At 34.8% G+C, this 17,214-nt stretch overlaps 1 protein-coding gene and 1 non-coding gene across 14 annotated transcripts in view; one reads left to right on the forward strand and one right to left on the reverse strand.

Moving 5' to 3' along the window:
* The window catches only part of KDM6A (lysine demethylase 6A), a 179,245-nt gene that overhangs the window by 55,752 nt on the left and 106,279 nt on the right, over positions 1–17,214 (reverse strand). For all 13 annotated transcript variants that reach the window (XM_068962559.1, XM_068962558.1, XM_068962557.1 and 10 more), the window contains exons 8-9: positions 14,430–14,464; positions 1,644–1,737 (exon numbers count right to left, since the gene is read on the reverse strand). In XM_068962559.1, coding sequence (XP_068818660.1) covers positions 1,644–1,737; positions 14,430–14,464 — 129 coding nt within the window. The remainder of the gene's footprint in view (positions 1–1,643; positions 1,738–14,429; positions 14,465–17,214) is intronic.
* TRNAG-UCC (transfer RNA glycine (anticodon UCC)) lies at positions 13,901–13,973 on the forward strand. Its single transcript has one exon. It is a non-coding gene; the product is annotated as a tRNA-Gly (tRNA).

The following is a 17,214-nucleotide window of genomic DNA, read 5'->3' on the forward strand; positions in this document are numbered from 1 at the left end:
GGAAATGGGGAGATGTTGGTCAAAAGAAACAAAGTTGAAGTTATGTAGGATGAGTAAATCTAGAGAACTAACATACAGCATTATGACTGGATGAGAGAATAGATTTGAGGTGCTCTCACCATAGGGAAAAAAAAAGGTAACTGTGTGAGGAAATGGATATGTTGGACAGCATGACTGTAGCAATCATTTCACTGTGTACAGGTATATCAAAACATCATCTTGTATACCTTAAATAAAACTGTTATGATAAAACAAGCTGACTATGTAAGTAATCAAAACACTAGATCATGGAATACTAGCACATGGAATAATTTGACTTAATTTGCCAGGGAATCATATTTCAGTTGTGGATCAATTCAAGTTCACAAAATCAGCTGTTTTTCATGTATAGTTCATAGTACACAAAACAAACAAGGACCCTTATTTTCTGATATTTATTATAGTTGCTGCGCTCCAAAAGAAAGAGGGCTGAATTATCATGTTTTATGGAAATATAAGTCAATCACACCCTTATTCATCTGTTCCTCCCTTACCTCTCCTACTATTACTACTAAGAACAGGACCTAGAGTAACAGACTCTAAAAGGAGTTGCTTAAGCATCAGTGACAAGCAAGTAGGAAGGATTGATGTGCAGGCATAAATTAGCCTCAATAAGGGGAAGTATTTTCCGTTTCAAAACCATGAAAAATTTACCTATACAGTCAGCCAAAGAGGACAGGTTTGTGTGCATTTTTGCTACTGACACATTCTTCAGTGTAGCTAAAATGCATAAAACCTTATTTATAAATAATGTGAATTTAAAAAGTTTATATTCACATTATTAGCTGAATGAGTAAGCTATCTTAAGGCATCACTTTGTTCTTTTTACCTAAGAACACAAAAACTTTTTTGCTGTACTAATAAACTTATTTTAACTTAAATATACCAATTCACATTATTTAAACTCTGCATGTAATCATTAAAAACAAATACTTGACTATAATTTTTTAAAGTATGGATAATTCATGGAAATTCTACCCAGAGATTAAAGACAAAATTAAAAATGAAAGTTTTATACGAAAGCAATGTTTTTATTTTGTATAACTGATCACATAGTATGCATTAGTATCATGAAGTGATAAAATTTAAGCTTAAATAATTTAAAAATTACATTAAAACCAGTCATGCTAACAACTATATTCCTTCATCTTCAACATGACAAAAGAACTGACTGTGTAGAGAATCTATACTTTAGATATTCCACATTTCTTACATAAAGATGTTTTAGTTAGTATTATTGACAGAGCTATGAAAGCAAGCTCACCAATCACTAAGAGACTTTAGGTAAATCACTTAACTTCATTGAGTACTAATGGTATCTGGCACCAAGAAAGCATTCAATCCCCCTCACTCATGGTTAAGTACCAGTGTATAATTTTGAGCATTTAAAAGAAAAGTTACACTAAAAAATTGTAACAACATTGACTGTGAGATAGACAATACTCAGCAGAAGGTGGAAATATGACGAGTTCAGATAATGTCTATCAACTTTGGAAAAGGAAGGAAAAGAAATAGGATACATAAGTCATTTATTTACCATCAGTGACATGTAAAAACCATAAAGCAATGTACTTATAACACACTAAGTGAATATTATTACATACCCAACTGTTGTAAGACAGTTGCTTTTACTTGTGCAGAAAGGTTTTCTGTCTGCAAAAGTTGTTCATAAGCTTCCTTTGCAGAATGATACTTCCTCTAAAAAGCAGGAAAAAAAGATTTAAAGAAAATAAATTAACATCTTTAAAGAATTAGCTCATATTAAGTCTTATACAATATTGATATTTCAGTATATTTTAAAAAATCAACTGAAAGATGAAAGTACATTACTGAATGTTCCTCTAACTCTAGACAGTTATGGTTAATAGGCCTGTATTCAGAGTATCTAACACCAGTAAAACATTCAATACAACCAAGTATCATTAAAATATGACCTTTGAGTACTTCAAGTTGAAACCAAAGGATGTGAAACAGCATCATATGTATTCAATAGAAACCTTATTTCAAATTTTGGTCTTTCCCTAGGCTAGTGATATGTGACATGATAATCTCTTGTAATGCTGGGCAGCAGTATTGAGCCACAGCTCCCAGTCAGTTACAAGATCATGAGGGTAAACAATCGATACCCTTCCAACCATTCTGTACCCATACAACCATTTTACTTTTCACCTCAGTTCAGTATTTAATAAGTTACATGAGGTAACAACAACAAAAAAATAGGACCTTTAAGAATTTGCCAAACCTTAATAGTTACAAAAGCCAATGAAATTTAAGTTTAAAAGATACAATCATTGGTATATAATATATCCTATGAAAAAATTATAATACATACATGATTTTAAAGATAAACTCCTCATAACTATTGTCTAATGATGTTTATAATATTTAAGATTCTATGGGCAAAACTCTAAATGAAACCATTTACCCACAGTTCTCACCCCAAAAGTACTAATATGACTGAAACCCATTATTGCTACATTCTGAAAGCTGAAGACAACTCCACCCCATCCCTCCAAAAGGGGGAAAGTCAACAAAAGAGAACTTCATAAATATTATTTTTAGAAAACACTTGGCAGAACAATGGATTAAAGTGGCTTTCACTCATATCACTGATAGGACATAGCTGGCTGAGCAAACAAACCTTTCTCCCCAGAAAAGCAGAGACATAAAACTAGCTGTGTGAGCCTCAGGCAAATCACTTGAACTATGACTCAACATCCATACAACAGATGTAATGCCTGATCTTCCTATCTAGAGTTCTTCTCAGGATTAAATGAGATGAAGAGCTATGGAAATAAGGAGCTCTATGAATACAGTATGTCAACAAGGGAAAAAACTGCAAGAACGTCCATTGAGATTAATAGTTATTACTATTAATTATTAGTTATTAATAGTTATTACAAACTTTTATTCATCAGGTATATGACTTCCCTTTAAACATTAATCTGATCTGAAAAAGTAAATTAGACAGTTAGTGAAGGATAAGAATCAAGTTATTCAACTCAGTTCCCTCAACTGCTCAGTATTTGTTGAACACCTAACACATAACAGAAATTGCTGGGACTACAGGCAAGAATACAGATATGAAAACAAAGCTTATTGTACTGTGTACAGTAAGAATATTGTACACAGTTATTTCTCAGAAGCAGATAAGCTTAGAGTACTAGCAGATTGGGCAGAAAATGCAGAGACAAGCAGACAACTTCACAAAGACCTTCCTAAACCATGTTAAAAGACTGTAGACTATATCCTAAGACAATGGGCTACCACTGAAATGAGTTCAAGCAATATAATCAAATTTGTATTTTAGGAAGACCACTTTCTGGAATTACCTCAACAAATGCTAAAACATACTTCCAAACACTAGTAATAATGATAATATTAATAATAATAAACCATCATACTTAAAAAACTGGATGGACCGTACTGAGAAACAAAGTTTTATTTCTACCTCATACTATATACAAAACTGGCACCCACATTAAAGACCTAAATATGAAATATAAGTATATAACTAGAAGAAGACAAAGGATAATATTTCCTTGAGATGGGAAAAAATTTACTAGACTTGGCAAAAACCACATAAATCAGAAGGAGGAAGGATCTGACTCAAAACACGTAAGGAGAAAAATAGACAATGGACATAAAAACTAACATGTAAAAGGTGAAAAACATGTGACGTATAAACCTCGAGAAATCAGAAGATGCAAATTTAAATGAAATACTAGTTTCTACCAATTAGACTGGCAAACATCAAGTTGGGTAATTCTTAGCATTGTAGGGATATAAAGGGAAATACTCATGCCTTGCTGAAGGGGATTTACTCATGGAACTAGGTGTGTAAATATGCTACAATCTAAACATCTCATTCTTGGGATATATCTATACACCAAAGGAACCTTCCCTAAACGGTACTATTTGTAATATCAAGGAGATGGACAACTAGGTCTATCTTACTAGGTGAGTGGAAATGTAAAACATGATGGATGTTTACAGCAGAACATTAAGTAGCAAACAAAGGCAACACGAGTTTATGTGTAAAGGTATTTAGTAAAGTTTTGCCTCTGGTAATGCTGCAGTAACATTTCACAGATAGCATTAAATTCTGGATAAAATACAAAGGTCAACTATCTACCAGAAAGCATTGAAAAGAAAACAAAATTAGGCCAAACCAGAGAAGTTAAGACTTAAAGGAATGGAATGGCACTGGTTCAGTAACCCCATTTTCCCAGGATGTTGACCTGAAGGCAGGCTCCAAGGCAGGCCCCAACTGGTATCTGGCTGGCTAGACCTCATATAGAAATCAGCAATCTTACTAGCTTGAAAAATAAGAGAAAAGATTTTGAAACTATCATAAGAGCTAAAAGTGAGTGAAGAAGAAATAATCCCAGAAAAGAGAGAGAGAGAATATCAACTTTTGCAATTAAACCGCTCAAATTCCTGGTTGACCACTGAACTACACAGAAACACAACAGACGTCCAGCAGCCTAAAAGAACTAAAGAGAGATTTAGCTGCCGTCCACCAAAGGGATGATAAAGGTTAGTGTGTGACTTGAGCAAAGTTAAAACTGTTTAATAAAACAAAAAATCAATTTCAGAAAAATATAACAAAGTCACTCTTCACAACACATTATTCATGATACCCAGGATAAAATTACCAGGCTTGTAAGAATCAGGAAATTTTTACTCATGTTCAAAACAAAAAGAAATCAATGAGAATCAGCCATGAAATGATTCAGATGTTGCAATTTGCAAATAATTTAAAAGCAGCTATTTTAATGAAGTTCACAAATGAAAAAGAAAACAATCAGTAAGGAATGGACAAAAAAGGCCAAAGCACAGAAAAATAAAAGAGAAACAAAAGGAAATTCTCAAACTGAAAAATACAAATTTCAAATTGTAAAAAAAGAAAAAAGTCGCTGAAGGACTGACTAGCAGAGTGAAGACTTTAGAAAAATCAACAAATTTGAAAAGAGATTAGCAGAAAGTATCCAGACTGAAGCAAAACAGACAAAAGAGAAGGAAAAAAAAAAAGCCATCCAAGATGGATAAGACAATAACAAAGTATCTACCATACCCATAACAGGAGTCCAAGAACAGAAAGAATGGGGCAGAGAAAATATGGACAATATAATGGCTGAGAACTTTTCAGAATGGATGACATTAAATCCCATATCCAAAAGACCAGGAAAAACACTGGTAAAAACAGAAAGGAAAAACCAATACCTAAGTACATCATAGTCAGATACTTAAAAACCAAATGTAAAAAGAACCTTGAAAACAGCCAGAGAAAAACCACAAAATACAAAGGATACAACAAGAATGACAGCCAACTTTCTGTTATCATATCAGTAATAAAATTAAATATAAATGGACTAGATAAACAAAGAACAATAGAGACTGACAGAACAGACTACACAAGTGAAAGAAAGCCATAAACATAAGAATTGTAAGATTTGCACTTTTTCCTATAAGGACTCAAACAGACTGAAATAAAAGGATGGAAAACATACAATGTAAACTCTAAATATTAGAAAGCTGAAGTGATTAGATTCAGATCACATTAAGGCGGCTTCAAGACAGAGCACTGCCAGAGATAAAGCGGAATATCTCATAACGATGAAGGACATATCAGGATGACATAACAATAACAAAGCTTTTTAAAAAAATGAGAAGACTGACAGATTTAATGCTGATAAAATATTATTTGTCTATAAAATTTATTCCAATTTCACCAACTGTCCCACTCTTCTGGTCCAGGATCTAATTCAAGATCCCACACTGTGTTCAGTTAGCGTGTGTCTTTACCATCCGCTAACCTGAGACAGCTACTCAGTCTCTGACTTTTCATTACCTTGATATTTAAAGTACTAGCTCATTATTTCGAAGAATGTACCTTTCAAACTAGTAAGTATCTTGTGGAATGATATTCATCATTTCTCATACATTAATTAAAATTCCACAGGAAGAAAGAGGTGTCCCCTTTCCATTTATTTATTCAATTATTCATTTAAAGCAATATGAGCTAATATATTTTATTCTGTACTGTACGCATTATAATTATTTGTTCCTAAACTTGTGTCCAATTTGGTGATTAGAAACCCTATTCCACTGAAGTTGGCTCCTAAAACTTTTCACAGGCCTCATCATTTTTTGAGAACTCCCTTACTTTTTGCACCATGAAATATTCCAGGGCTCATCTTGTAGGTACCCTCCCTAAGCTCTGGAATCACACACGTATCCCCAAGAACTCTTGCTTTCTTTTATTGAAGAATCAAATTTAGAAACAAAGATCTGGATGCTAGAACATTCACTGCTGTGGAGGGGGGCCTTGCTTCCAGGCACTCACAGTAAACAGAGCTGGGAAATATATTAATGTATACACAACGCATACACATACATACATACTCTTCCATCTATTTCTATCTCTACTCAACTCTCAATTTCCGTAAATAACCATATATTTAGTTTTTACTCCAATTCCAATCCAATAACACAGAGTTCAGTCTAGCCTTTCTTCTTTTCTTACCTGTAAGTTCTCTGATAGTGAAAATCTAGCCCTCATTATTCACAATACATTTACTTAGGGATAAACAATATCCTTGTTGTCAAATTCAGACTTAAATCGAAGAAAGCAGGTAAAACCACTAGACCATTCAGTTCAGTTCAGTCGCTCAGCCATGTCCGACTCTTTTTTACCCCATGAACCGCAGCATCCCAGGCCTCCCTGACAATCACCAGCTCCCGAAGTCAAGTGACAAGTATATATATTCAAGGGATTATATCTGGTAGACAGAGTGCCTGAAGAACTATGGACTGAGGTTCAAGACACTGTACAAGAGGCAGTGATCAAGACCACTCCCAAGAAAAAAGAAATGCAAAAAGGCCAAATAGTTGTCTGAGGAGGCCTTACAAATAGCTGAGAAAAGAAGAGAAGTGGAAAGCAAAGGGGAAAAGGAAAGATACACCCATTTGAATGCAGAGTTCCAAAGAATAGCAAGGAAAGATAAGAAAGCCTTCCTCAGTAATCAATGCAAAGAAATAGAGGAAAATAATAGAATGGGAAAGACTAGAAATCTCTTCAAGAAAATTAGATACTAAGGGAACATTTCATGCAAAGATGGGCACAATACAGGGCAGAAATGGTATGAACCTAACAGAAGCAGAAGACATTAAGAAGAGGTGCCAAGAATACACAGAAGAACTGTACAAAAAAGATCTTCATGACCCACATGACCCAGATAACGACAGTGGTGTGATTACTCACCTAGAGCCAGACACCCTGGAATGCGAAGTCAAGTGGGCCTTAGGAAGCAACAACATGAACAAAGCTAGTGGAGGTGATGGAATTCCAGTTGAGCTATTTCAAATCCTGAAAGATGATGCCGTGAATGTGCTGCACTCAATATGCCAGCAAATTTGGAAAACTCAGCAGTGGCCACAGGACTGGAAAAGGTCAGTTTTCATTCCAATGCCAAAGAATGCTCAAACTACCGCACAATTGTACTCACATCACATGCTAGCAAAATGATGCTCAAAACTCTCCAAGCCAGGCTTCAACAGTATGTGAACCGTCAACATACAGATGTTCAAGCTGGATTTAGAAAAGGCAGAGGAACCAGAGATCAAATTGCCAGCATCCACTGGATCATTGAAAAAGCTAGGGAGTTCCAGAAAAACATCTATTTCTACTTTATTGACTATGCCAAAGTCTTTGACTATGTGGATCACAACAAACTCTGGAAAATTCTTCAAGAGATGGGAATACCAGACCACCTGACTCGCCTCCTGAAAATTTGTATGCAGGTCAAGAAGCAACAGTTAGAACTGGATATGGAACAACAGACTGGTTCCAAATCAGGAAAGAAGTACATCAAGGCTGTATATTGTCACCATGCTTAATTTAACTTATATGCAGAGTACAGCATGTGAAATGCTGGGCTGGAGGAAGCACAAGCTGGAATCAAGACTGCTGGGAGAAATATCAATAACCTTAGATATGCAGATGACACTACCCTTACGGCAGAAAGCAATAAAGAACTAAAGAGTCTTTTGATGAAGTAAAAGAGGAGACTGAAAAAGTTGGCTTAAATATCAACATTCAGAATACTAAGATCATGGCATCTGGTCCCATCACTACATGGCAAATAGATGGGGAAACAATGGAAACAGTGAGAGATTTTATTTTGGGGGGCTCCAAAATCCCTAAAGATGGTGACTGTAGCCATGAAATTAAAAGACGCTTGCTCCTTAGAAGAAAAGCTATGACCAATCTAGGCAGCATATTAAAAAGCAGAGACATTACTTTGCCAAAAAAGGTATGTCTAGTCAAAGCTATGGTTTTTCCAGTAGTCATGTGTGGATTTGAGAGTTGGACTATAAAGAAAGCTGAGAGCCAAAGAATTAATGCTTTTGAACTGTGGTGTTGGAGAGGACTCTTGAGATTCCCTTGGACAGAAAGGAGACCCAACCAGTCAATCCTAAGGGAAATCAGTCCTGATGCTGAAGCTGAAACTCTAATACTTTAGCCACCTGATGTGAAGAACTGACTCATTTGAAAAGACTCTGATGTTGGGCAAGATTGAAGGCAGGAGGAGAAGGGGACAACAGAGGATGAGATGGTTGGATGGCATCACGGACTTGATGGATATGAGTCTGATCAAATTCCAGGAGTTGGTGATGGATAGGGAAGCCTGGGGTGATGCAATCCATGGGGTCACAAAGAGTCAGACATGACTGAACAACTGAACTGAACTGAGTATTTACATAAAAGTTACAGAATTTCTATCCATATCCCTGTGAGAAAGTAACTGTAGTGGAAGATTTGTTTACAGTTCTTTTGTCTCTAGCATCTATGATGATGATTTGCTTTTACCTTTAGCTCTATTATTACAAGGCATGATATTAACATATTTCCTAATATTCAATCAACTTTGTATTCTCTGAATACCACTTGCTCATAGTGTATTTGTTTCATGAGGTAATAGATTGCTTGCTAATATTTTATTTAGTATTTTTATACCAACATTCATCAGTGATAACAGTGTGTGCATTCATTTTTGTACTGTACCAGGTTTAAGTATCAATGTTAATATATACTTTCATCAAAAAGGAAGGAGGGCAAACAGTGTGAAAGTTCTTCAAAAATTTTAACAGAATTACCATATGACTCAGTAATTCTGAGTATATATCAAGAAAAGAAAGAAAGAAAGAAAAGCTGGAACAAAAATAGATATTTGCACACTCATGTTGATAGCAACAATATTCATAACAGCCAAAAGCTGGAAATCAACTGACAGATGAATGGATAAACCAAATGTAGTGTACACATACAATGAAATATTACTCAGCCTTAAAAAGGAATGGAATTCTGGCACATGCTATAGTATACACAAACCTTAAAGACATTATGTTAAGCGAAATAAGCCAGACACAAAAAGACAAATACTGTACCATTCCACTTACATGAGGTACCTAGAGTAGTCAAACTCATAGAGACAAAAAATGGAATAGTGGTTGCTAGGGGCTGTAGGGAGGGAGGAATGAGGAATTATTCTTTATTAGGTTCAGCCTGGGAAGATGATGAAGTTTTAGAGATGGACAATGGTGATAGTTGCACAATAAAGTGAATGTATTTAATGCCACTGAACAAATGGTTAAAATGGGAAAATTTATGTCATGTATATTTCACAATAAAATAAAAAAGACATCAAAGAACTATGGTCCATAAGTGATTTTTAGGATCAGACTTTTGTTTCTATTATATCTCAAAAATACACAATAGAATCAGTAAGTGCATAAAGGACTTTATGATCAAATACATGTCTCTCAAGGTCAGACAGAAAGCTATTTATAAGCCCCCGACTATCCTGTTCAAAAAAAGGAGAAAGAAATAAGTTTTTCTCCTTTTCTAATGCTCTGGAACAATCTACAAAGTACTGGAATTATCTGGTCTTTGAAGGTTTGGTAGAATTCCCCTGTAAAACCAACTGGGCATGGTACTTTCTGCATGGTATTATTTTTCTCTTTTTATGAAAAATGGCTTTTTATAACTTTTCTAACTCCAATGAGGTCAATTTTGCTAGTCTGTACTTCCCTGGGAAACAGTCTACTTCATTTAAGTTTTGAAATCCATCCACACAGAGGTCTGCTAAGTAGTCTCATGTGATTATTCTAATTTCTTCTGTACCTATGGTCATCTTATTTTGTGTATCTGTAGTTTATCTCATTTATCCACTTAATCAAGTTAGTCTGTGATTTATCTATTGTTAATTTTTTCTAGAATAAAAAGATTTTGACATTTAATTAGATCTACCATTTTTCTCTTTTAATATCATTAATTCATTTAAAAAAAAATCTTTCTTCCTCACAATGTTGTTTTCCTTACATTGATTTTTGTTTTGTTAACACATTTCCTTACACTGAACTAACCTTGAATATATGGAATAAACCCTAGGTAATCAGGACATACTTACTGCATCTTTAAATGTGAGCTTAAATTTTTCTTTCTTTACAATTTTTGGACTTCTATAATATGCATAAATGAAACCAGTCTACAGTGTGTCAGTAATAACTATGGCTGGATAGTTAGAAGGCAAGGTTAACAATGAAACTAGTAATTCTTACCAACAGTGTTATTCATAATAACATTATTTATAACTATCTCACAGGAGAATAGTTAAATTAGTTACACTACACCTCTGCAAAGGGATGTAATATAAATCAACATGTATTAATAGGGAGTGATTTCCAAAATATAATACTAAGTTTAAAAAATAAACTAAACAAGATCAAGAGAGAACATACATAATGGGCTATCATTTCAATAAAATATGTGCAAACATACATATAGATTTGCTTATATATACAAGTTTCTCTGGAAGAATATAAAAACACTGATAATGATAGTTGGTAGCTTTTGGCAGGGGACTAGATGGCCAGGGAAAAACAGTGAGAAGGATACTTCACTGTGTATTCTTTTAGGCATTTTCATTTTGGATTATCTATTCAAAACTAAATAACACTAATAACAAAATTAAAAGGGAGAAATCCTTTACCTTTAATCTTTAAGTTTATTTAGAATTTAGATGGTGACCTATTCAAGTCATTTCATAAATAATCAAGAAAAAGAAATGAAAGCCATTAATACTATTAGGAAAAAATGGTACTGTGTATGGGGGGGTCTCAGGAAACAAAATGAGAAAGATTAAATAAATGATAAAATATCTGAGAGTGAATCGTAATAATTAAAAGATGTTTGTTCCTTGGAAAGCTATGACAAATGTAGACAGTATAATTAAAAGCAGAGACCTCACTTTGCCAACAAAGGTCCGTATAGTCAAAATTTTGGTTTTTCCAGTAGTCATGTACAGATGTGTGAGAGTTGGACCATAATGAAGTCTGGCACCGAAAAATTGATGCTTTCAAATTGTGGTGCTTGAGAGTCCCTTGGACTGCAAGGAGACCAAATCAGTCCATCCTAAAGGAAATCAACTCTGAATATTTATTGGAAGGACTGATGCTGAAGCAGAAGACCCAATACTTGGACCACCTGATGCAAAGAGCTGACTCACTGGAAAAGACCCTAATGCTGAGAAAGATTGAAGGAAAGAGGAGAAGGGGGCAACCCGAGGATGAGACAGTTGGATAGCATCACCAACTCAATGGACAGGAGTTTGCACAAACTCCAAGAGATGGTGAAGGACAGGGAAGCCTGGTGTGCTGCAGTCCTTGGTGTCACAAAAAGTCTGATACAACTTAGTGACTAAACGACGACAAGGATGGAAACAACTGAAGTGTCTCTCTACAGATGGGATCGAAAAAATGTGGTATATAAATACAATGGAATGGTATTTCACCCTTAAAAATAGAAGGAAATCTTGTCATTTGTGACAGCATGGATAAACCTGGAAGGAATTATGGTAAGTGAAAAAAAACAGACAATGAAAGATAAATGCTATACAGTATCACTTCTGTGTGGATTCTTTTTAAAAAGCGGTGAGGTGGGGGCTTGATCTTCTAGAAGAGGGGATTTGCAAGGGCCACCAGGAGGTGAGATGGAAGAAAAAGGGAGAGGTTGGTAAAAGGGTACAAACTTTTATTTATAAGATAAATAAGGTCTGAGGATCAAATATATAATATGATGACTACTGCTGATAACTTTGTATTGTACAAGTGAAGTTTGTGAATAGAACTAAAATGTTCTCAATGCACCATTTTGACGATATGAGGTGACGGGTGTGTTAATAATTCAGTGGGGGGAAATCATACATATATCAAATCATCACATTGTATACTTCAGATAGGTAGGTAAGTCTTTTTGTTTTCCTTAATTTTTCACCTGAAAATAAAAATCCTTGTTATAAGCACTGAAGTGAAGAAGATTTTTCAATCCTTTCATATGCTTATAGTGTCAGCTTCTTATCATCTAATAATTACATACTCTGCCTAGCACGAATTTTTTTGGTTTTGTTTTGTTTAATCTTAATGGGCACTAAAATTTATCAAATGAAAGAATCAGTGGGGGAAGGGCCCTGTCCCCACATTACCTTCATAAGATTCAAAACAATTAATACCAACAGACAACTCACCAGAAACAATGAAAACCAGAGGACAATGGAATGTAAATTTTAAAGTGGTCATATAAAATAATAAAATAGAATTCCATCTCCAGGCAAAAAACACTCATTAAAAAGAATGGTTAGATAACATGTTTTACCTAATGACCGATGAGGGAAATCTCACTAAGAGCTATGAAAGCTGGAGAAAAAAATTCAGAGCTCATCCTTTAGAAGGCAGCAGAGATCTCCTGAGGCAATGAAAGCAGGAGCTAAGACTCCAGAGAAAGAACTCTGGAGAAACAGTTTATTTCTATAGCTGCTTTCACCCTAGGGCCTTAACTGATTCAGCAGTTGACAAGGAGACAGTGATTAGCAGGTAAAGACTCTGCTCCACAACATGCACATGATTCTCAAATGTACCCTGTCAAGCCGGATAAAATCCCTAGATTAGTAAAGAATCCAAACCTGAGTGTGCATCAATCTGACTCAGTAGACATACACACACCTGTGTGCATGCGTACAAGGAGGGTGGGGGGAGAAACCACAGCAGAAGGAGGTGTCCAGCAATCAGATGTTAATTTTTTTTTAGACCACCTCATGGTGGCTCTGAAACAAAACAGACCTTAAAAATTATCTAGAAATATAACAGTACTTTATTTTCCTAAAAAGCTGTTATAAAAATTATATTCTGGGTAAACTGATTATAGCAGGAAATGGCAACCCACTCCAGTATTTTTGTCTGGAAAATCCCATGGACAGAGGAGCCTGGTGGGCTACAGTCCATGGGGTTACAACAGCAGCAAACTATGATTACCTAATATTTAGCCTCATACCAACTTACGCTTGATTTTCCATACCACTGCCTGTGCTGTGCTTAGTTGTTCAGTCGTGTCTCTTTGCAGCCCCATGGACTGTAGCCTATCAGGCTCCTCTGTCCACAGAATTCTCCAGGCAAAAATACTGGAAGGGGTAGCCTATCCCTTCTTCAGGGGATCTTCCCAACTCAGGAATTGAACCCAGGTCTCCTACATTGCAGGCGTATTCTTTACTGACTGAGCCACCAGGGAAGCCCAAGAATACTGGAGTGGGTAGCCTATTCCTTCTCTGGGGGATCTTCCCACCCAGGAATTGAACCGGGCTCTCCTGCATTGCAGGTGGGTTCTTTACCAGCTGAGCTACTAGGGAAGCCCATACCAAAACTGCTTACCTAGACTAAATGTTTATGTGTTATTAACTAAGCAAATTCTGCCATATAAAAAAATATGTTCTAAAATAGCTTTTTAAATACAGCAGCCAGGGCTTCCCTGGTGGTCCAGTGATTAAGACTCTGCACTTCCACTGCAGAGGGCACAGGTTCCATCCCTGGTCAGGGAACTAAGATCCGACATGCCTTGCAGCACAGCCAAAAAAACAAATTAAATATAGCAGCCATAAAAGTACTGGTAATGACATCAAGAGGTTACTAACAGGCTTTTCAAATGGTGATATATGGAAGGGATATTTCAATCTTAATAAAAAGTGAAACTAAGAACAATGCATTATAACAATCATCTATAACATTCTGAAAAGAAACCTAGGCATTTCACACCAAGAATATGAGAAAGCTTCTCAAATACAGCCATTTAAGGCTGCAGATAGTTTGAGTTTAATGGGTTCTTTGTATACAACAAGAACTCTGTGTAATAACTGCAACATGAATGCAAAATCTTGACCAAATTTAATGAGCATTATGTAAGAAATAGCACCCAGAACTCCATTAAATTAACTGTGTATCTGATTCCACTTAAAATGGTATGAGTGTTTTAATGTAAACTAAGTTAAAACACTTACCTGGGTTTCATATAAGTGGGCAATGTGAAATTGAACTGCAAAGATGAGAAAATAAGTCAACAGCTGTATTACAGTAGTGTTTGGATAAATATAAGTAAGAATATAAAATGTAAAATATAAACACTATCTCTGCTGCATACATTTAATTTCAGAACATAACTTATTCTTAATAAAATATACAAGCATATAAGAACATGATAAGAAACTACATGTATTCATTATTAGTCATCACTAAATTTTGTCAATGTAATTATTAACATTAACATTAAAATCTGTAGCAAGTAAGTATAAGTTCAAATGGCAACATTAAACAGATCACAACATGGTATTTAAAACCTGAGTTAAAACTCAAAAAAGAAAGTCAGTATTTGATTAAAACAACCATGAAAAATACTCTTTTAAGTTATATATTTTATTACATATTTCATACTAATATTTACAAAGATGTCATAGATAATAAGATGCATTTCTCTGTCAGTTCTTCAAAAAAAAGTTTTTAAAGGTCAAACCACTTGGAAAGCAAGAATAATAAATAAAGAACATCAATATTAACAAGTACCTCTTGAAAATAAAAAATATACATATTTCAGCGTTTATTTTCAGCTCTTCCTGATACTGCACCACCAGAATATGAATGATGCAATGAAAGCAACAATGAATCAGGAATCAAAACTGGATTCTGGCTTACTTAATGATTTTCATCTTCCAATGACAAATCGTTTTTTTTTTTAATGTTCCATCTACCTGGATTTCATAGTTGGATTTCAAGGAGTCTGGGAGCCTTTCAAAATTATATGTATAATATGTATCTGGATCTTTAAAAATAAGATCTATAGCTATCATCAAGCTCTCACTGGTATCATAAACTTAACTCTCACACTGACTCCCATAACTGTAAGATTCACCTGAGATGCTAGTTAAAAATAGAGATCCCTGAAATTGTATTCAGTGAGCCTGGGGCAAGGCCCAGAAAGGAACCTTTTTATTTAGTTCTGGGATTAACAAAGGATTTTGACACCTGTTCCCTAGAGCAGCACCTGAAAATAGCTGGAGTAAATATGCATAAAGCCCAAAACAAAATATATAATAAATTTTAAAATCATACATTTTTGGATCAAAAGTACTGCCCTTTTCATACATAATCATTAAATATCATAAGCAGAGATGAGACAAAATAAAAATATCATTTTGAAAAGATGAAGATCAACTTTTTGTGAAAAGTACATAATAAAAATAATAATAAAAAAAGTTCTACAGATATAAATATCCTCTTCCTTTACCTGTATCTGTTGAATGGTTTTCTTATTTCCTAGTCCCCCTTTTCAACACAGCTCTCTTTGAGAGTTCTAGTCCAAATCTCATCTGACTACATCATTAGAGAATGAGGCAGAGATGGAAAATATATTTTCATCTCCCCCCCTCCCCGCCCCCGTCTTCTTACTCCTCTAAGAAAGGTGACATGGAAAAAAAGATTAGTAGCAGTAAGGTAGCATTCTATTTCCAGCCCAAAGTTCCTCCAGGCTCAATAAGGGCTTTCCTATCCCAGAAGTTACTAAATCCAGTATCATCTTTTGTGGTGTGAAAACCAATTTATATTCAAATTCTTAAAAGTCCCCTTCAAAGTGGAAGATAACCATACAGATAAGAAAAAGCTCCACTTGGCAAGTCTCAATTAGAGGTAGAAATTTAACAAATATTGCCATAAAAGGTTCTGAAATTAAACTTTATTCAGAAATTAAGACATTATTTTTAGAATTAATTAAATCTAGAAGAAACAATTTTATCCCAAAGGGCAATCGTATAAGTTTCTCATCACCATGATTCTACTTTTCAAAACACAAAGTGCAATTAACCCCTCTTAAAGGCTCTAGAAGCGGCAAGTCTATGTGTTTTTCTAATGCATAAATGAACTGTACGATAAAAGAGAAATCTCTTACAGACTTTAAAAGCTCACTTCACTTTATAAAATCTTCTGACCTTTGTAGTATGACAAAGTAACATGGAAGATTTCAAAAAATAGTCAAGTCTGTGGCTTACCTAAATAGGTGATGATATTAAAAAATCCAGAGAAGTTTTACAAAGATGATAAAGTCTGGTGTTTATATAGTAATAATGTGTACCCAAAGTGAGTAGTCTATATTTGAGAGTGCTCTGTGAGACTCCAGCCTTTATTATTATGGTTATCAAGTAGCTATGAAGTTCTATAGTTAAAAATAAACTACCCAGATCAACTCAACTATAATGGTGTAATGTCTCTAAATAAAGCACATGCCTTCCATTAGAGTGACAAACCTTTTAGCACTCATAGTTCTGAGTCTGGGGAAATTCCTCAGTCCTGTGCAAAGCAGGACACTGGTCACTCTCCTTCTTATTTCCTTTCTCAGCAATCAAGAGAAAGAGAGCTGTGGTAAGCTCAAAAATGTATTCATGATTGTTAGAACTGTCCTTTTCAAATTCCACAAGAAAGTATATGCCCTCTGGTACTCATTTTACATACGTGTTTCCCTCTCAGGCGCAATGATCTACAAGTAAGATTTCAGCTCAAGGAGAATAAAATAAGGATTTAGTTTGAAAGTTATGAAACGTCCCTCAAAAGTTATCATTCAAATTGACAAGTACGAATGAAAGTTAGCTTCTAGGCACTAAATACAATCAATCAAATGAAAATCAACTTTTTTTCTTATTCCCATAATTTTAAAAGGATTTTAGGGGTTTGTATTTTAGATGGTTTATATAACCTGGATATAAAATTAAGGATACAAAAATAAGTTTAAAAAAACTGAAC

Source organism: Capricornis sumatraensis, chromosome X, assembly GCF_032405125.1.
Source record: "Capricornis sumatraensis isolate serow.1 chromosome X, serow.2, whole genome shotgun sequence".
Lineage (NCBI taxonomy): Eukaryota > Metazoa > Chordata > Mammalia > Artiodactyla > Bovidae > Capricornis > Capricornis sumatraensis.